The sequence below is a fragment of the Crocuta crocuta genome, unplaced genomic scaffold (assembly GCF_008692635.1).
Source record: "Crocuta crocuta isolate KB4526 unplaced genomic scaffold, BGI_CrCroc_1.0 scaffold101, whole genome shotgun sequence".
Classification (NCBI taxonomy): Eukaryota; Metazoa; Chordata; class Mammalia; order Carnivora; family Hyaenidae; genus Crocuta; species Crocuta crocuta.
This window is the reverse complement of record NW_027527956.1, coordinates 5,270,292-5,292,069: the sequence shown is the minus strand read 5'-3', so window position 1 is coordinate 5,292,069 and position 21,778 is coordinate 5,270,292. Positions and strand designations below refer to the sequence as shown.

The following is a 21,778-nucleotide window of genomic DNA, read 5'->3' as shown; positions in this document are numbered from 1 at the left end:
ATTTACAGTGGATTTATCGGCTTCTGGTAATGGGTCTTGTGACCATGTTCTCGTCCAGGAGATTCCGTCCCGGCCAGGCTTACACGACCTCACACACTCCGTGTCCCACCAAGAGAAGAGAAACCAGAATTCTGTCCCAGTTTGAGGGCCCCGGAGTTTTGGAGAAACAAGGTTCTCTACCTCATGCTCTCTTCTCAAGGTTAAGATTCGTCGATAAGTCTGTGCTTCACTCACATTATAGACCCAGAATTGAAGACAGGCAGCAGCGACTCCCGGTTTCTAATGGGCATGGCCTTTGTCCTCATAAGGCTGTTAGTCTTCACTTCGGCAAACGCCGACACCTCGGGGCCCGGTTCTGGAACCCTACCCGGGAGGCCGTCGCCAAGGACCCCTCCCCCGTGGAGGCGGTGCGAGTCCCTCCTGTTAGACAAGGCTTTATATGCCCAGCTCTAGTTTCCATCTTCCGGATACTGAAGTTTTGTCTTGTTCTGAGCTTGGGCTGGAAACGGAGCCCGTGAGGAACAGGAATGTGAGAGCGGGCTTTGAGGGAAGCCAGGCTCGTCCACTAGCTGCGAGCCACGTCGGGCCGCCACGCCTGCTCCTCCTGAGTGTCCACAACACTTACTCCATGGGGTTACTTTTTATGGCAATAAAACATTATCCCGCGATGGAAAGCCCGAGCTCCAATTATGAAAATTGCCAGGAGAGCCATCAAAAGGAGACGTTCATGCTCTCACCCTCCTGTGAAATGCCAGGCACCTGTGTCACTCTGCACCCTCACAGGGGGCGCAGGTCCACGGCAGGCTGCGGTGCAGGCAGCGGGACCGGCCCCGACACGGAGATGCACCGGCGAGGGCACACGCAGCCGGCGGCCCCCACTTGTGGATCCGAGCCCCTCCCCCACCCCCGGCCTGCTTCTCTGCCCTTTCTTTATCTCCAATTATAAAGCAGCACCAGGTTTTCTAGTCAGCCATTGCCATGTCTCCAAATGGCTTTTCAGTGTCAGGCCTATCAGGAAATTAACTCATCATGCCGTGACAGCTGCTAATTTTTTCCCCTTCCATGTCAGATGGATCGCCTGCTGAAGCTAATAATGAATCACCAATCCCTGATTAGAAGGTGCTTCCGAAACGTATAACTGCCATCTGAGCTAACTTTTTTCTTCATGTGAAATGATATCACCCCAGAGGAGCAGAACCGATTGTGTTCTTCAACAAGACGGAGCAGGAGGAGGCTGCGTAAGTGAGCCGTGCGCTCTCTTCAATTATGGGCTAATACGGAGCGGCAGGAGGCAGGACTCATGGCTGCTCTTGTACGTAGTTTGCTGAACGGCCGACCTTCCGGTCTCCTAGTCTTCCTTCTGGAACCGGCTCTGGGGCAGGATTCCACGCTGGGCTTTCAGGCCTTCGCTGGGCCGTGATTTTGTCTTGATGGTCAGGGAAACGGGGGCTTGGACAGAACTGAGGAACGTGAGTACCGTCCCTCACCGCAGGGTTTCCCAGATGCCATGCTCCTGGGCCGCGGGCCTCTGGGCTCTGAGGGGAGCACGGGGTCGGAGCAGTGGTGTTCGACGTGGGCGTGGTCGCGCCTGGGCCTCCGCGCGGTCTTTGTCATAATTATTAGCAAACCTCCACTGAGGCTCCCTTCTGTACGTCTTCTAGGACTTCGGGTCCATGTTTCCGGAAGGAGCCGGTAAGTGACTGGAGCATCCAGCACGTGCACTGACAGTCTTCGCACATCTGCTTGGTTCTTCAGAGCAAACCAAGTAGCAAACAGGACGTCCTTGCTGTCTACCGGCTGACGCGGGTCTGTCTGCTTTGTTTGCTCTGGGGGGAGAGGTTTCGGGGCACAACTGTTCAGGGACAGCGGGGGCGTCCCTCAGGGAGGCCTGCTTGGGTCACTGCGTTTCCTCACAGTGACAGTTGGTGGCTAAAGCTTCCTTCGTGTGGAGACTGTGTCCTCTGTAACTTCGCACCCGAAATGGGCAGCTGCTGCCACAGGGGAAGTCTAAACTACTTCTGGACATGGACTTGGGCAGGGCGGTCAGTGCCCCCTGCATGTCCAATGTCCTTGGGGCTCAATCATTTAATTGGCTCTAGCTGAATACAAAGGTGGCTTTTTTGGAATAGTCTCCAGGTACATTTTTTTTTTTTACTTCTTTAAAGTTTTACGTTTTCTCTAGTTAAAAGCCCCGGGAAGGCTGTACACTTGCCTATGTCTTCTTTACAGACAATCCCTGTTGCAGTAATCACATCCTGGTCACAGTATCAGCCACGCCTCCTCATGCTGAGGCACACGTGTGTATGTGTGTGTGTGTGTGTGTATCTTCAACTCCCTGACATTCCAATAGTTGTGTAATGAGAGAGAGAAGAGAGGTAACATTAACCCAGCTCCATAGGTAATTACAGGACACAACAGCTTCGTGAATCCTCTGCAATCCTTCTGAGCCTTGAAACACCTTCTGTACAATTTTTTTTTATGCAAAGGCCTGCTCTTTTCATTGTGCACACGATGTGATTGCTGGTCTGACACTGCAGCCTACATTGGTTTTATGAAGGATTAAATGCCACCTGAGACATATTTATCCTAAATAAATCACGAACGGTAAACTGCAGCATGTCGGTGTCAACACCCCGGACGGTGGCAGAAAGGTTAGCCGCACAGGACGGAGCACACTCAGGAATTAGCCTCTGAGCCGAGGACCGCGGGCTGCAGCTAACAGGAGGAATGATCGGGAAGAAATATTTCCACCGGAAAACATCCCCCTCCTCCTCCTCCTTTTTTTTTTTTTTTAAAACATGTATGAGCAGCAGTGAGGGGCATCACTTTATAAAGGTCACCTTTATCCTGGTAACAAATGGGAGTGGATCCTGTCGCGCTGCAGAAGGGAATGGCTCTGCCAGCTTTAGGAAACACCGGCAAGTCATACTCAGCCAATTATGAATCTCAGTGTCAAACCTGAAGTTTTCGGGGGGCGGGGTGGCTGTGTCAAGGTGGCCCGTGGGATGGCGGGGCCGCAGCGCAATGCGGACGAGGCTGGGAGGAGCACAGGGCGGCGTGAGCCCACCCTGTCCCCGCAGGAAGGGATTCTGAGCGGTATGTTTCCTTCAACTAAAAAGGTACTATTTTCTCTTCCTTTTCTCTCATAAAAATTGTTCCTCACAATGTTTAGATGCCAGCCGTGACAGAATATGCCACTGTCACTAGAATGTGCTTGGCCCACACGCCCAGCCCTCAGAGCCAGCACGGGCCGCGGGAGGCCCCGGCAGAGAGCAGCTCCCTCGCCGTGGGCGGAGCGGGGGACACACCGCCGTGCGGGACGGAAGCACTGGTCCTCGTGCGTTTGTGAGGCTGCCCACGGGCCGGCTGCCGGAGACAGGAGACCGTCATGATCTTTTAATGCTGCAATTTTATTTCAAAGGAAAAAATAGAACAAAAACAACCTGTGCATTTGGGGGAGGGGAGCTGTTTTTACACTTCTGGAGAAGGAGGAAGAGCAACTGGAGGGAGGAGTGAGTGACCGGAACACGAGCTGCATCCCCACAGCGGCGGGGAGCCCACGCCACACAGACCGCGCGGGCCGGGCCGGGGCCACAGGCGCACGGCCTTCTAAGACTAATGCTTAATGTCGGCTTCTTCACACGGACAGAAAGCACAAACAAATCCTGCAAAAATGGGATCAGTATGAACAGATGTTTGTTATAAAAGCAATATACTGGTATGAACAATATTTTCCAGACTACACATTTCATACATAGACTTTATTGTTGTATGAAACGGAAGTCGAAATTCGAAGCACTGGGTTGTCTACACTGAGGCAGATTTTCATCAAATAGAAAGGCCAAGGTTCTTCTTGACCACAGGCTTAAGAGGGCTTCTTTTAAGCAGAGGGCAACCAGCGCTAGGAACACGCCACGCTGTCTGGGGGGAGGATGCATGAGATGAATGGGTCTTCCTTTGGTCTGGGGACACCTCGATCCTGAAATCTCAGATTTCGAACAAGCGCGGCCTGCTGCAAGCCGGCAATGTAGCTGCAACTTTTAACCAAATACATAACAGAACGTTAAAATGGCTACATGCGGGAGCGGAACAACAGGCGTGGCTCAGGCCACAGCAGATGCTGCTCTGACTTCTCCCCCACGAGGCGCGGTCCTGTCACTGAGACGGGAAACACCTGGTGGGGGTGGGAACACTAAACACCGCGGCTTCTCCTCCGCACAGAGGACAGAATGGAGGGAAGAGACCAGTCACAGAAGACCCAGCAGGAGACAGTGGCTGGCCCCGGGGTCCGCCCCGCAGCGCCCCGTTGCCCGGCCTTCCTGGGGGGGAGGCCGCGGAACCCTGTGCGCGCCCCTCCTCAGCCGGTGCCACGCCGCCCGGACGGCAGGGCAGGCGCCCCCCTGGCTCCCCGGCACTGTCCCCAGGACCCCGCGAGTGAAGTTCCGGGACACCGAGCCCCAGGTGCCGGCCCTCCCTCGTCTGCCCCGTGCCGCGTGTGGACATCTGCGCCCGGACCTCCCCAATCTGCCCCTGGACACCCAGTCCTCACGCTTCCTGGAGTTCGTTACTCTCTCTTTGGCCCTGAATGACAGTCGCTGCCGGAGACCCGTCCTGGGTGTAAATGACCATGCTTGTCAGCTGCTGGGTTCCACCTGGGCCCACGGCCTCGGCGCTGAGGGCTGCGCCAGCCTGCAGGATCTCCTGCGAGTCGGCCGCCTCGATCACGGTGTGCGAGTACACGCCCGCCTCCTCCGGCACCCCCGGGGGCAGCTCGGTCACGATGTAGTGAGTGGCGCCCTCGGGAAAGCCGCCGCCGGACTCCTGGACCATGGCCTGGACCAGCTCTTCCGTCACGATGATCTGGGAGATCTCGCTGTCGGGCTCGGTCAGGCCCACGTGCTGGCCGTGCGCCTCCGCCTCCTGCATGATGATCTGGGAGCCCTCCCGGGCCAGCATGTGCACGGCGCCCTCCTCGTTCACGATGACCTGCGTGACGCCCTCCTTCATGAGCTGACCGGCTGCGGCCGAGTCGCACACTGCAAACTGAAGCACACCCTGCACCACCTTCTTGAAGGCCACCTGCGCACGCTCCTGTGAGGCGGAGAGGGCTGGGGGCCGCCCCCCCGGGGTCAGCACCCCCGCGGGCTCCCCACCCTCCCTTACGTCCTGGAACACGTGGATCTCGGGGGCCTCGGGCTGCACGGTGGCGGGGGCCGCCTCCTGACTGCGCAGCTGGACCAGCACGTCCTTGGGGCCCGACCTGCCTTNCCCGGCCCGGCCCGCTGCCCCTCCTAGCTCGGTGACCGCGCAGAGCAGGGCGTCCAGGGCAGAGGCCGTGTCGGGCGGGGGAGCTCCGGCCTCGGTGAGGTCTAAAATCTCCTGCTTGGTCACCTGCCGTAGCACAGCCCCTCCCGGGCTGAGGGGTTCGTCCGCGCCGTGGCCGTCCATCGAGCCCCCCACGACCACCACCTGGGTGGCCCCGTCCGCCAACTGCTCCGGCAGGACCGGCCCGGGGGCCACACCACCTACGTGGGTGCCGCTCTGACCGGCCGCGATCACCTGCCCGTCTTCCGTGATGTGCACCACGCGGGCCACCTGGCCGGCCAGCGCCAGCGTCTGCAGCGTGGCCGCGGCCGTCTCCTCCACGGAGGCGTCGAGGGCGAACTCCCCGTCGTAGCCCTGGATGATGATGACCTGCTGCACCTGCTCGGGCGCCGCCGCCGGCCTCGTGCTGCTCCTAAGGGGCCTCTCCTTGACGGGAGCCTCCTCCGCCAGCGCGGCCGCGGTGAAGGGGCTGTCGGTCTCCACGAACGTGGCTCCTTGGCCCTTCAAACGGCATTCGTAGGACTTGGAAACAATGCCTATGGGAGACAGGGACCAGTTAGAGCCTAGAAACATGACCTTTAGGCTTAACAAGACAGATGGAAGCATAACACCACAGTGACCAGGGGCCTCAGGGCCGGCTGCCTGCGCGGACGCTGATGGCACAGCCGCGGCCTGGGGGCAGACAAGCTGGAAGGAAGCAGGCATCTGTCCGTCCTCCTGGTCTGACTGTCCAAATACAACTCTCAGCAGCCAGTGTTTGCTCTTCCCATTCCCAGGGAAGGAGTGTGGCCGCCCCCTCAATTATGTTCATTTTGAGCAGGACACTCAGTCCCTGGGGGGCAGTGAAGGACAGTAAACAGTGGCAGTATCTTCTGACCCAAAGGCAGAGCTTTTTGTAAGTTTACGAACAGATGTGAAGAGGACACGATGCACACCCATCTCCCCATCATCTCCGACGCAGGCCGACGCTTGTTTAATCCCTGCACAGGATAAAACACAGCTGAAACCTAATCTTTTTCCATTAAAAGGAGGAAAAGATCCATGTTCTTATTACTGCCTCCTTCCCCCCTAAGTAATAACCTACAAATGATCTAAATGAGTATTTCCAATTGCCACCACAGTTTTGAAATATGTCATCTTACTGTCTTTATTGAAGGTAATTAAAAAATTTTTTTTAATGTTTTATTTTTGAGAGAGAGAGAGAGGAGAGAGAGACGGAGACACAGAATCCGAAGCAGGCTCCATGCTCTGAGCTGTCAGTCCAGAGCCCAAAACGGGGCTTGAACTCATGAATCACGAGATCATGAGCTGAGCCGAAGTCAGACCCTCAGCTGACTGAGCCCCTCAGGGGCCCCGGTACGTCAGTTTTAAAAAGAACACTTATCGTCACCAAAGGAAAGAAAATGATTATAAACTGCTACGATTATATACCACTAGCATCCCTCAAAAATGAGGCAGTTTTGTTTTCCATGTCTGTGCACTTCTGTAAGAAAACATTTCTTTCAATGCAGAGCACATTCTGAGCACAGACCCCAGACAAGACCCGTCTCCGGGGGGTACAGTATCTCAGGCAGCATCCACAGAAGCCCTTCAATCGCATTTACCACGCGGACACACTGAGCTCACACGCCGACTGCGGGTGATGATCCTGGACTTGAAATCCCATGCGAAGTTCCAAATGCAAACTCTTGGCCCATTCCACGCACAGCGCCGTGAAGCTTGGCTGGTCTGTGCCCACCTGTTCAACAGTCAGAGGTCAGGCCAGCTCATACCCACTGCAGCCCCCTCTCCCTGACAGGCCAGAGGGAGGGCAAGGGTCTCCTGGTGGGTGGTACTTGATGGCGGGGGTAATGGACTTACTGGAACAAAGCTCATTGTACAGCGAGTTCACGGAGTCGGTTTTCTGTCACTATGTTTTTTCTGACTCTGAGGCCATGACTCCCAGTGAGTACAGGTTATCCGTCTTCTTAAATAATATTAGGTCCAATTAGCGCTGTCCTTTCTCAGATGACTCTCTACAACGTGAATTAAAGCGATTATGGAATCACAGACTCTTGGGTCAGGGAAAGCCCTGTGGCATCAACCAGAACCCTGTCCTGCCCTCTGGGGTCACACTGTACCCCAAACACAGGGGCGCTGCTCTGGGCTGGCAGTGCGGCTGTGGGCGGACCAGGCCTGGCCACGCTCTCACCAACCAGGGCGAAGTCAGGCCATCACAACTTAAAGGTCAACTGAACCTTCCCAGGGGAGGGTCCCAAACACCGATGATTCCAGCTGAATGCCCAACGGAATGCCCAATGATTCCGCAGAGCATCAGGTGTCTTGTGTACCCTCCGGGGAAGGACGAGAGCCCGGAGCAGGGACGCTTGCTCCTTGCCCCGCCTCTGAGAGCAAGTGCCTCCCAAGTGCCCATGCCTGGTGCTCAGGGGTAGGTGCCCGGGCAGCGGTGGTCATCTCACTGGGTCCTCTCAGCCCTCAGGGCTCTGGGGACTTTCCAGAGGTCATATGAGCCTACACGGGGTTTAAGGGAATCAACTAAACCGCTCTGCCCAGGGACGAGCCTGCTACGATGTCCCTCCATCCTCCCTCCCTCGCTCCCCCCCGCACCTTCTGCTTTATACAAGGAAAGCGCAGCCTTGGGAAGGCTGGATTCCCAAGGCAGGCCCAAGATCCGGTGAAACCGCACAGATCCTAGAAGGAAAGGGCTGAGCCCTGGTCTGTACTTGACCTCATCTCAGTTTATCTTCTGAACTTCTAATCTCCCTAGAATCTCTCTCATGTGCCTGCAGGAGTCTACACCGGGGGTGCCAGAGGCCTGCTGGGTGCGCCGTCCACCAGGACCCCGGGCTCTGGTCTGCCGTGCCCCCAACTTCTCCCTCCCCCCACCCCTCTGCCTCAGGCCGTTCCCAGCTTCAGAGTCCTTTCCGGTTTAACTTAGAATGTGGGGGAAATAAAAAAGTAAATAAAAAAGACATAAAGAAATATAGGCACAAAAATAAAGAAGGCAGCCTTCAAATCAGCCCCAGTTCATTAGTGAAGAGGACATATTGCCTCGGTGTGAAAAGCAGGAGCGACCCTGGCAGCTGGGGGACACGGAGGCTCCGGTGGCCTGGTGGCCTCCTGAAGGAAGAGCGCCAGGCCTGCTTCTTAGGTGTGCGGCCGACAGAAACCCTCCTGGGAGCAGCATTACCCTCTGAATCCCTTGCAGCGCTGGTAATTACGTTGTTCTGAACTACTTACTGAATTTATTTGAATCCAGAGGTGGGTTAAGCCACTTCCAGACCATTAAAGTAAACTACATGGGTAAATACTGCTGTCACCACGGCGTGTGATGAAGCCTGACACCGCCAATATCTTAACCTCCGCTCGGCACAAGCCCAGCCACCCCATCAGTTCATAAACGCGAGTGCAGGTCCATCTTTTGATTCAGCAATTTAATAACTTCGAGTGCTGTCAGTACTGCTTTGAAAAATAGCACCTATAAAATGTAACAGCCTCAATCAGATTGAAAAAGATTCACCCACTGAAGATTCTTCCATTTCGCCCATAATGAATTAATGTGGAGCTATGTAGAAGTTCAAGTGTCATTTAAACTAATGTGAATTTCTACTGTAACTTTAAATTCTAACTGGGCTATGACCAAGAATTTACTGGGCACATCAACTTCAATTTTTGAGCTCTTTCAAGTAAATATGAATCGTAAAGCTCACCAATGCAAATGGCCGAGTGGATACAGTATTTGGAAAACAGGAACTTTGTACAGGCTTATCCTTAACTGGTTAGTCACCGGTACAGGTCCCAAGGTGCACAACTCATTAACAGAGCACAGACGCCCAACATATCTGTGCCATGCTTCATGTCTTTCAAAGACAATGTTGGATTTCGGTGTGATAATTGTAGCTAATCAAACTGCATCTGATCGAGCCTTTCTGGACCTGTCTGCGAGAGGACCATAAATTGCTCTGCACAGAGGGGGCAAATGAAGTTAAAATGCAGCCTCCTGACTGTTCATGAAAAATCTCAACTTAAGAGGTGCCTGAGTGGCTCAGTCGGTTAAGTGCCTGACCTTGGCTCAGGTCATGATCTCGCCATTCCTGAGTTTGAGCCCTACGTCGGGCTCTGTACTGACAGCTCAGAGCCTGGAGCCTGTTCCAGATTTTGTCTCCCTCTCTTTCTCTGCCCCTCCCCCACTCACACTATGTCTCTCTCTCTCTCTAAAAAATAAACAAAACAGTAAAAAAAAAAATCTCAACTTACTGCTCATGTGTTGCTATGACTGCAGAGATACTGTACTCCCCTCTCCTAGCTAAACGCATTGATAGTTTGCAACTTGGCTGAAATGAGAAGGGTGTTTCTGGGGGGAGCTGAGGATTTGTTTTCCGGGAAGTGATTCTGGATTAGACCCACTTTCTCCAGAAGATGGTTGTGAGAGACACTTCCTTCTTATCTGTCCTCCTTGAAGAGAACATCTTCGGAGCTGAAAGCCATAGACCTGGTGTGCAGGCATGTGGGGTTAAGTCACAGACACTCAGCCCCCCGATACCGTGCCGATGGCTCTGCTCTGCGGGCCAGGGGCTCTGGGCAGCTGCAAACAGGGCCGAGCACCTGACTGTTTCCTTTCTGTGTGTGTGTTATTCTTTTGTTACTGTCATCACGCTTTCCCACAGAATAAATACCTTATGCTTTTGTTAAGCTTACATTTAATTAAAATGTACAGAATTTGTGCAGTAAACTCGAATGAAACAAATAAAACAAGGGCCCCCTCTCTTGAAGGCATACGTTGTGAATGAAAAATGTCATTACAGACTAAAAAATTTTGCAGTAAACAGGGCCTACAGAGAGAAGTTTCCCCTGTAATGACGTCCATAAAATACACAAATGGCACTTTTAGTACCATCCTGAATATGGCATTTTCTGTGCTCTACACACAATCTAAATGGTTTGATCATAGAGCATAATACTCCATTGGGTTTATAGAACAATCAATGTTCCATAAAATGATGTATTTATCCAATAGTAGGCTCAGCAGTTACTGGCGTGTGACATTGCCGGACGCGGGCGCGGGCGGCTGGGCGGTGCGCACGCCGGCTGTAAAACTTCTCCAACGCCAGTCCAACAACTTCATCTCATCTGCGGCAAGTCATTTGTTGAAGCCTCGGCGTGGCTGGAAAAAAACTTGTAATAAAAATTCATAGAATTTTCAGGAGAATGAAAGCCGATGACAATAGAAAGGTCACATTGTGTCTCCACGAAAGGGGTCAAAGGTTGCCAGCACTTCTAAAACCGAGAGTAGATTTCATGCATCGCGTAGCAGATAAAGACGGCATTAAAAGGACTTGTGTGGGGTGAGGTGCCCGGCGTTTCAGGGAAGCTGCTGCTCACGCCCCGTGGGGGCCACGCCGCGCTCCCCGCAGTGCTTGTGGTAGGTTTCGAAGCTTCTCCTGACACCGCACTGCGCATCTGTATGCTGCTCGGTTATGTCCGCTCCCGTGTGTCCTTCAGTTTGCTCTTTATTATTTCCTTGAAGACCTACCAGCCGTTAGGAAGTGACCTGCGAGCTGGGGGGCACTCTACCAAGCAGCGGGAGGGGCTCTCCTACTGTGCATAGTGCCGAGTTCCTATTTTGGGAGGTGCCAGGCTTGAAAATGCTAGCGCGGCTCATTGTCATAATTATAGTGCCTCAAATACGATGCGATTAAAGACGTAATATTTTCATATAAAAATTTGGGGCACACGTGACACTGGGATTCTTAAGCCACATATAATTTTTCTCGACTTCAATTTTAAGATGTAATTTTAACAAGAACGTTAAGAAATCATACTTAATGTCTATTAAAATGAAACAATATTAACAGATTATGCTAATAAATTAGAACCATATTTTAATGTCACAAAAGCTTATAAGTTTTTCAAGTGAGAGCAGAAAAAATGACAAATTAAAATTCAATGCAATATAACCTTGTAGAAATTTTGAAGCAGGGGATAAATTATTCCTACAACAGCACAAAGCAATATCAATAATTGGTCTATGGTGTAGTCATTCTTCGGACAAATAATTACCCGTCTTGCTGCTGCGGGATGTCCCTCAGAGGGCTCCCACGAAGGCTGGTTGTGAAGAAGTGAGAGCACGCTCAGTGCGAACACGATGCAAACTAGGGGGCGCTCCCCATACCACCGCTTCATGTCCCTGAAGGAAAACTCCAACCAAGGGGACCGCGAAAGGGTCCCAACCTGGTTTGTGACCTCACTGGGAGATGGTAGCCGCTCAGTCATACGACCAATCCCACACCAAAATGGCAGTTTCGCCATCAATTTTTTTTTGAGAGAGAACAAAGGACGGTCAGTCCTTTATGACTATTATCTTCAAGGATTAGAAATGCAGTCTGGTCAGTGTTAATCAAATTCACACACAAATCAGAAATATTTAGGCAACGGGAGATACAAAATTAAAATTATGCTCAATCTCTGGCATGTTTGCTAAAAAATGACAGCTATATAACAGTGGGATGAATTTTGGAGCACATACCCAATTTGGTCATTCCTTGAATCTGCCTGAGGACGGTAAATATGTCACGACATAACAATTAAAAGTGCGTTTTGGTAAATACCTGTTTCATACCACAAATAAACGTAGCAAGGTATATGTTACAGTAATGGCCGCCACCCTGTCCTCACTTTTGTGAAAGCCACTGTTTCGTAAGAAGAGACGAGGAAAAATATTCTTTTGTGAAGAATTAACAGAAGTCCACATTGTTTCTGACAGATCCTCCCACCTGAGTTCAAATATACAATTTTACAAGACACACCCTGCAGTTTTTACTGAAGGAATATTTCCAGGCACCCAGGACACAGACTTAGATGACAAAAGTTTTAGTCCTTTTTTCTCCATTATCATTAGTGCTACATCTGTGATTGGTGGTGATCAAAGATAATCATATATGACCCCTGAAAGAAATTCTAAGATATTCAGAAAAAACTAAGAATAAATTTTATCTCGAGTTAGAAATACATGACTGGCCAGGTTTCTAACTTTGCCGTGAACAGTCTCCACGGGCCTAGACATTGCTATGGGCACTGAAGAGTGACAAAGAATAAAAGACAATATTTTACCTTTGAAGTCACAAACCCTAAGAAATTTTGTATTATATCAGACTCTTAGGTCTCTATCATCATTTCCATGCATGAAGATCCATGCACACAAATCTCATGCAGGAAGATGAGACCCGGGCTTTAAGGTTACCCTGACAGGCGTTTTGGGGAGGGGTGTAAAGGGGGTGTGTGGTTAACCGCTTCTCAGCTGCAAAGGCAGAGGCCTGAGGGCCATGTTGATTGATGGCCCGCGACAGCCATAGAACTTTGGAAATTTGACTCATGTGACAGAAATGGTGTCATCATGCTTCACAAGGGTGATGAAATGGGATTTTAGAGTTAAACTGTAAAGTGCTCTGATCTTGTCATTTACCCACGAAGAGCACTTCTTAAAAATTGCCAGTTGATTTATTAGCAGGAAGGGCTCAAGTGGCTTAGGTCCTGTCTAGAGCAAAGCGAGGGGGAGGGGCAGCTCTGCGGGGGTCATCAGCACAGAGCGCCTCTGGCATTCCGTTCACATTTGGGGAGACGGAGGTCAGTCCCTGGCCACCGTGAGGGACCGTCTTAGCCGGCTTCGCTCCTGTCCGGGCGTGTGCTCCCCTGGGAGTCCCCGGGAGGCCCAGCCCTCAACCCGCTCTCCGCACAGGGCCTGCATCAGCACCAGGGCACCGGCTGATGCGTTCGAGGAGTGCCCGGAGCTGTGGAGGGCCAGGCCCGCGGCCTCCTGGGCCTTCAGAGGTCCCGCACGAGGGGCAGCTGGCCCGCATGCTGGAAGGCCGCCCTCTCTGTTCCACTCACACGAGCGCGGACATTCCTTCTCGCATCACAGAATCAGGAAGTTAGGGAGCCCGACGCCCTTTCCCCCCTGTCCTGGGACAGCCTCATAAAACTCCCAGTGTGGTTAGTGCTATATGAGGAGAACAAGGCCTATTTTTCAAAACCGTACGCATCATGCACATTTCAAAAGGTAAAATTACGCAAATAAGAAGCCAGCCAATGTTGTTAGTGTGGTGTTTCTCTTACAAGGTGGGTTTAAAGGGCTAACAAGGCAGATTACACTTGTGCCCTTTTGGCCTTTGGGCAAATCCGATAAAAAGATCACACTCATTTCTGCAGGCATGTTCAGAATTCCTGCCTGTTACAGCACCTTCACATCTTTCCCGAGGAAATGAGAGGAAACAGACATCTGTCTTCATTGTAGACACTTTTGTATGGAGGTAAAAAGCAAACCGCTCCTTCAGTAACAGCACAGAGGCACCATTAAAATCAAATTTACAGTAAACAGAACCTGCAGCTGGGGTAAAGTGCTCACTGTTAGTATTTTAATTATCAGCAAAGCTTTTGGAGGCCTAACATCTGCTCGCAGCCGAATGACAGCAGCTGCTGGTGTACACTTAAAACAATGCGGATTTCTTCCCCACATATGAAAATCAATCATCTGTTCTGGGCACCTCACTGCTATCTTCCTGTTAAGCTGGCCCGTGTGGGTGAGGGGACCCTGGAGGTTTTGTGGGGGCAACAGCGAGGCCCGACCTCTTCACAAGGATGACATCCACAGACGGCAAATGCGCACCTGGGGCGTGAGGTCACCGTCACCTGTGTGGAGGCAGCACGTGCTGGGGATGCTCCGGCACGGAGGGCCCGACCACTGAGCTCAGAGCGACTTCCAGGATCAGCAGCGTAAGCCGTGTGCCAATTCGTTCTATGGAAGCCAGAGCGAGCAGCGGTCACGGCCACCGACTCAGGGACGGACGGTGCCTGGGCGCGGGGCGCGGTCCGGGGAGGGCCCAGAACCCTGCCCTCTCTGGACACGAGAACAGAGCAGTGGTGGCGGTAGGGCTGGGGGTGGGGCTGGGGGTGCGGGCACTGCCACGGCCATGGCGGAAACCGGAAACATACCTTCCTTTTAACCAGCGACTATTACCACCTTTATTTTGAACACCTTCCTAAATCCCTAAACTCCTATGTTGAACTTGCACAATATTTATATACCTGCATCATAAAGTTTAAAACTCATTAAAAACATATCAAACAGAAGACACATTATGAAGCTTGAACCCTTGCTTTAAAATGGACAGAATAAAACACTTAAAATTAAATTGTGTAAAATGCAGCAAATGGGCCCTCGGATTTACGAGATGGAGACAGGGATGTTCAGTGGTCTCCCTCCGCACGCCTGGCTGGTTTCCTCAGGGCCTGACGGCATGTGAGGGATGTGTGCCTTCCGTGTCGGCATAGGTGGGATGCGGCTGGTGTATGTGTGTCGACGTCCACAGTGCAAGCTGGGAAAGGGGCACAATGTCTGTGAGAGGGTGCCGTCGGGGGGCAAGGTCATACACAGTGTCTCACGTGACTACATGGGCTGCATCAGGATGGAAACCTGAAATCAATCTCTCTAAAATTATCATCAGTTCCGGAAGGAGTTTACCGTCACTTGGGCAGCACGATTTTTTGCCTTTCCGTTCTAGTGCTTTTTTTCTTTCTTTTCTTCTTCTTTGTTTTTTTTTTTTTTAACAAACATCACAGGGAGTAAGAAAGCTGAAAGGTGGATCTTTTTTTCTTTTCTTTTTTTTTTTTTTTTAACATTTGTTTATTGTTGAGAGAGCATGAGCAGGTGAGGGGCAGAGAGAGGGGGAGACACAGAATCCGAAGCAGGCTCCAGGCTCTGAGCTGTCAGCACAGGGCCCGACGCGGGGCTCGAACTCACAAAGCGCAAGATCATGACCTGAGCCACCCAGGCGCCTCCTAGTGTTGTTTAAAAAGAGTCTGACTTTGCTCTTGGATGGACTGTCATGTAACAGGCAGCACCTGCCGGGAGCCATCAACAGCTGCACGCAGGGTTCACACAAGATGCGCACACGAGAAAACCAGGGTGAAGTCCTGTTGCCGCTTTAACTAACAGACACACCATGTAGGAGTCCCCACAAGGCGTTGTGAGGGGAAGGGGGACTTCAACGTGCTAGAAACTCGTTAATGCCACATGTGATACAAACTCAGGAGCTCCCACAAGAAACACGGTGACATTAAAGTCACACCCAGTGTTCATATGCACAGACAGCTGTTTGCCCGCTTGAAATAACCTCCAACAAAGCTTAGGAAGGAACTCAGAATGTGTTTTAGCAGGGCTGCTTTCTGCCCTGGAATTGCCACAATCGCAGGAAATGGAGCTACATGCCTGGCACTGGTGGGCCTTCAGGGGATACAGAAAAAGCAGAAGCAGGCCCCCTGAGCCTCGCCAATGGAGAGGGGAGGGTCTTCCTTGCTTCCTTCAGCAGCTTTTCTGGGGATCATCAAAGGCCGCAGCTTGATAGTCAAGGAGGCAGCTGATCAAGAATGAATGCGCAGTGGCGCCGGGGCAGGGCGCTCAGGCAGGTAAGCATCCGACTCTTGATCTCAGCTCCGGTCAGGATCTCGGGTTTGTAGGGTTCCCTCCAGCCCCACTGGACTCTGTGCCAAGAATGTGGAGCCTGCTTGGGATTCTCTCTCTCTCCTTCTCTCTCTCTCTGCCCCTCCCCTGTGTGCACTCTCTCTCTCTCAAAATAAATAAGTAAACTTAAAAAATAGAAAAGAATGAACGCATGACTCCTATACCATTAATGCCACCAGATACTTTAATTACATCGCATAGTAGGCTAGTACTTTCTGAAATTAAAAAAAATTGACATGCCCTGTCGATGTCAGATTTTCATCTTTTCTTCAAACCTACATGTATACGCACGCACACACAAACATGTTGGTACAAACACTTGCATGAACACTCACGTTTACAAGCACAGTCTACACTATTCTAACCAGCTCTCTTTTCTGTTTGCATTCTGCCCATCAGCACGCTCCCTGTGCAAAGGTCTTTACCAAGTGCCTGCCTGGACTGAGAGCCCAGACAGACGGGGCTGGCGGTGCGGACATCGAGTTAGAGAGGATGGCCTCTGCTCCCCAGGGGGCGCACCTGGCACCTCTCTGGGTGTCTTCTATCTGCTAGCGGATCCAGACTCGTGCCATTTGGCTGGAACAGAAGTCTGGAGCCCCGGTGCCTGAGAGCAACACTTGTTAATTCCTTAATGGCTGCTAAATAAAGTTTTAAAGGGGTAGGATATTTCAAAAATTATAACTGCTTTAAAGACCCCAAGGTTCAGAGGTTATGTTCTGCATCCGTTCTTTTCTTTCCCCCAGAACCTAGAAAAAGATCTCCTTTGCTACTCACATTCCTGAGCCTCATTAAGAGGTGTCAAGATGGAAAATGAAATCACACCACTGACAGTCCTGAGCACCGATCAGTAAGTCGTGCAGCAAGGCAAGGGTCTATGTCACTGAGCGCCGGACTCAGAGGAAGAAAGGTCGCCGTGAAAGGCAGTGTGTGGCCACACGCAGAACCTGAAGGCTCTCCACACGAACACAGCAAGATGCGTCTGTGGTTTGTCACGTTCATGACCCAGGAAGTGGTTTCTCAGTAAACGTGACAGAAATATGGGGGCTCTAAGGCAACCATATTAACAGTTACCCACAAGAAATTAGGTACTTACGTATTTTTAATTGTATGTTCCTTTAATGTGAAAGTCCCTTCAGGTCTTACAGAGTAACTAAGTGGCTACTCGGACTGCCCTTTGTACATCCCTCTGACACACTGAATTATGATTATTCATAAACATCCTCACCTTTTCCACTAGACTGAGCTCCCCAGAGTGTAGGAACTTGCACGCATCTCCAATGCACGGCCTACAGCGGGCCTTAATGAATGATACTTTAAAACGAGGCTGAGCAACCACCCTTTATACGAACGATTATTAGAGAATAACGGAGAAGGGACAACCTTGAGAATCCCTTCCAATAACCAGAAGGAGCAGAGCCACGGGGCCGGGATGCCTAGATGCTGTTCCTCACTAGGATTCGGACAGGCCCCCACGGAGGCCCTTCCTGCGCGTCTGTGTTTCTGCATGTCTCGTACACGAGGGCTGCTGGCCGCCTTCATTCTACATCATCTTTTCAAGGATGTTTCTGGAGCAAACAGCCTTGGGAGAGAGACTGTGGCTTCTTCTAGAGCAAAGGGCAGATTTATTTACAGTCCGGTATGATAGAAACAAGTGTCCCTCTGGGGACGAGACTGGCCAGCTCGCTGCTCACGATAGAAGATCTGGGCTCCTGGATCCAGAGTCTTCTCCTGAGGCTGTGTTCCTTGCACCCCACTGTGTGCAGGGGCCAAGGGCCCCTTCACATCACCTGTGGGAGCTGGGATTTGGGGAGCAGAGTAACCTAGCTCGGGCTCCTGCTGTGAGTAATAACGCCCTATGCTTCTGATCCAGGAACCTCATGTCTTCTGCTAGCATCCATTACCTTGGCAGGTGACCTTGCTCGTCTGCAAGATCTCAGACCTCCCAGCGTTCTAGAGAGTTCTCCCAGTTCCTTACATCTCAGAACCTTGGCCTCTAAAATGAAGATGATATGAATGATGGTTTTGAAAAGTGAGATGGTCCATGTAAAATGCTTAGCTCTAGGCCTCACACATACTAAGGGTTCAATGAATGTTTAGGCCTTATTATTATTTAAGTAAAATGGATCACAGTTCAGGTCATACAATCTGAAACAGGTATGTAAATACAACTAACTTATGTGGATATGCAGAAGAATCTTGTATGATTTAAAGATTCGTGAAGTGCATTTTACATTTAACGAAGTTACATTTCCTGCAATCAGGAGTAAAAAATGCTCAAAGCAAGGGAGAAGAGAACCGAGTTATGGCTGTGCGTAGGTCAATGCAGGGCTGTGGCTGCAGTGATGAAGCACAGGGTCAGAAAGGAACGGGGCAGGGGGAGGGCATACGGGCCAGCCTGCACCTAGGGAAGGATGCGTAGATCTGTGCTCCACGTCTTAAGAAAAACATTGACACGTAGGCTTGAATACAGAAAAGAGAAACAAAAATGATTAGGAACTTGAAAGCTCAAAGGATGGTTTAGGCCTTCAAATATTAAAGGACTGTCTTCAGAGGCAAGACAGGGGGCAACAGACAGAAGCTACAGGGAAGTCAACTTTGCCTCAATAACAAGGAGTCAGAAATGAACAGAAGCCTGAGTAATGAGCCCCCCCATGAGGGCCGGCTGGGTGGCCGCTTTTCGGGGGAGCTACAGAGAGGACTGAAATCAGGGCCTCCACCATCCTTGCTAATCACTTAGATTCAGGTTCTAGACCTCCTGAAGCTGGGGGGCAGCATATCTGCTGAATATTCCCGAACCTATCAGAACAGACAGTCCTGGGATGGACGCATTTCCGGGACTCTGACTAACAAGTCCAGCAGGACATGCTACGGGACAGCCTCGCCCGGCGCGTCGTCTCAGCTCCAGGAGCCCGCCTCCGGTGCTGCTCAGCTCCCGCAGGGCCAAGCCAGACACGAACTTGCTTATGCAGGAATCAGTCTGTCCGGGCTCCTGAGTTAGCACCCACTTCTCTGTACCTGTGTTTCTGTTGGCAACCGTATGTCTTACCTCCTGACAGTGAAGCCGTGACGAGCACACCCGGAGAATCTACAGCTGGTTACAGGTTACTCAGAAAGGCAGTGAGGCGGAGGTGACGGCCGGCAGTCAGATGCCCTGCTGCAGGGAGTACAGGTAGCAGGACCCCCCTCCCCCGGGAAGCCTCTGGCAACGAGGGCAGGGGGGTGGGAAGGCAGGCCCGTCCTGACAGGCGGCCCTGGGTCTTGGCACTGCAGTCTGCGAGCCTGCTCGCTCTCCCCCCCTCCCCTCTCCCCTCCCCGCATGGGGCTGCCACGGCTCTCTCCCGCTTCTTCCCCTTTTCATTCTCAAGGGCCGCCCTCCTGGAGCCTCTCGCGAGCCTAAGCGCGGCCTTAGTCTCCTCCAAGAGGAGGACCGGGGCCGCCCACAGGACTCTGAGCGCGGCTGAGAAGGCAGGCAGTACGGCAAGGGCCCGGGGCCCGCTGGCTGCATCACAGGACACAGGGTGCCTCCTGGGAAACAGGTGCACGTGGGCCTCGGGACAGGGTGATGGTCCCGGTGAGGCTGCGGCGATGTCCCAGTGGAAGGGAACTCAGTCGATGGTGCCACGATCTCGGCATCTGAGAGATGGCTGCCGCAATGCTTACCAAGCCAGAGTGCTGGCCGGTCCTCACATCACCACGTGACGGGATACCATGAGACCGAAGGCCTGGAAGATGCCTTGACGTTGCTGGGAGGTCCAGAGGGTCTCTCTGGTGTGGACACGAAGTCCTGACCCCACTTCAGATACTGGGGAAGGGGAATGGATCAGCACACAAGGGGCTGAGTTGACAGGGACACTGGGACCCTGTATCATCGCGCCTTCCCTGTAACACTCGATGCTTACGTGGGCCAGCTGCAGAGGGGGTCCAGGGTAACGTGCAGCGTTTGGTGGGCTCGTGGGGTCCACAGACAGAGCCACGCCCACTTCCTCCAGGTGCAGGCGTACACACAGACTAAGATGTGTGGCACCGGATTAACCATGAAATGGGCTGCTGGTCTGCAGAAGGAAGGCAGGCAGCGTGGGGAAGGCCGGATGGTAACCCTGCCCACTCAAGAAGCTGAGACACAGTACAGCGTCCGAGGAGTGTGGCCAAGACCAGTGCCATCATCAGAAGCTACAGGACACTAAGGGGTAGCCCCTCTCACGTCTCTGACAAATAGCCAGTGGCAATGACAGAGGCAGATCACCTGACCAGGGGGCAGCAAGTGGCCACCAGACCTGCCGCTGTGTCTACAGCTATTCAGTAGCAGGTGGGTTCCACTGAGCTCACTGTGTCATAACGTTGGACGTGGCAGGCAGTAGTCAGCTGTCATAGGGAACAGAGCTCCTGGGATCGGGTCTGGGCAGGGCCAGAGAGCCTGAGCAAGTGCACGAGGAAGCGGCCCCAGCCCCTCCACCATGACACCAGACACCAGACAAGATGTCGGGCATTTAAAACCAATCCCAGACATTTCTTAAGAGAGTCCTAGGATTAGTGCGCTTTCAACACAATTTCCACATCATTCTGTACTGAATTGTACAGCAAGAAATCATCTCCCAAATAACAGATCTGGGCACTGGAAGATGCGGAGTCATCAGAGAAAGATGGAAGATTATTTACTGTCTGGATTTTGCCAAGACAAGAAGGCAAAAAGAAAAGCAGGTGGAACCCTTCCACAGAATATGAAACTACTGAAGAAACAAAGAGTTTCCCAATAAATTCTCACTGATTCAATAAGACCATTCTGTCTCTAGATATCCTAAGGTTTTAGTTCTACTTATATTGTTGGTTTAAATTTGCTGGATGTGGCATCCAGGAACTTGGTATTTCAGATCCTTTTCTTAATTATTATGTATTCAACAAATATTGAAACTAAATTCCTTGTATTTAATTCCTTACATCAGCTGGGCAAATACAAATTACAGCCTAGCTTTTAAGAAATTAATTCGTTGGGGCGCCTGGGTGGCTCAGTCGGTTAAGCGTCTGACTTCGGCTCAGGTCATGATCTCGCGGTTCGTGGGTTCGAGCCCCGCGTCGGGCTCTGTGCTGACTGCCAGCTCACAGCCTGGAGCTTGTTTCAGAGTCTGTGTCTCCCTCTCTCTCTGACCCTCCCCTGCTCACGCTGTCTCTCTCTCTCACTCAGAAATAAACATTAAAAAAAAATTAAAAAAAAAAATTAATTCGTTGAAGATATTGGCATGAGAGAGAATTACAATAAATAAAATATAAAGTAACCAGATAACATATATTTAAACAGCCACGTCTTCAAAGAAAGAAGAGCTCACGTGGTCTAGGGCAGGGATCAGGAAAGTAGTCGCTGAAGGTCTGGGTCTTGGAGGATGAGCAGACATGTGTCAGGCAGTGCGAACAAGCATATTCTAAACCCACCAAGTGACGTGTCTGGACTGCAAAACGTAGTGTGGGGAAGGGGGAGAAAGAGGGGCCGACTGAGCAGGTAGGGCTCCTCAGATCCCGGGAGGCAAAGGGCTCTGAACTTGGGCATCTGTGGTGATATGAAACCAATGAGGAAATTTAAGCAACAAAGTAACATGATGGACAGGTCCCAAGACGTGGAAAGTGACCGACTGCGGAGCCAGAGACACGGAGAAGGAAGGTGCGGGTCTGCAGCAGAGTGATCTTCCGGAGCCCCCGAGCTCTCCCCCGCCTTGTCCCGCTCACGCCCGGCACACCCACGATTCCTCAAGTGCTCTCCACTGGGTTCGTTCATTATTTCATTCTGCCTCCTCCCCTAGAACACAGAGGGCGTGAGAAGGCACCCTGATTGCCCCACACTGTTCCCGGCATGCATGGGTGTGGGACAGTGGGTGACTGAGGGGAAGGCTGTTTCCAGAGAGAAGCGACACAGGACGGGGCGCCGGGGGGCGGGGGGGCCCTCCAGGT

The 21,778-nt window shown here is 51.9% G+C and overlaps 1 protein-coding gene across 1 annotated transcript in view; it reads right to left on the bottom strand.

The window, feature by feature from the left end:
- Nucleotides 1-3,389: 3,389 nt before the first annotated feature.
- Nucleotides 3,390-21,778, bottom strand: part of ZNF407 (zinc finger protein 407) — a 445,422-nt gene continuing 427,033 nt past the window's right edge. Inside the window, exon 9 of the mRNA XM_077752692.1 lies at nt 3,390-5,861. Within this exon, the coding sequence (XP_077608818.1) occupies nt 4,546-5,861 (1,316 nt within the window). The 3' untranslated portion in view covers nt 3,390-4,545. The remainder of the gene's footprint in view (nt 5,862-21,778) is intronic.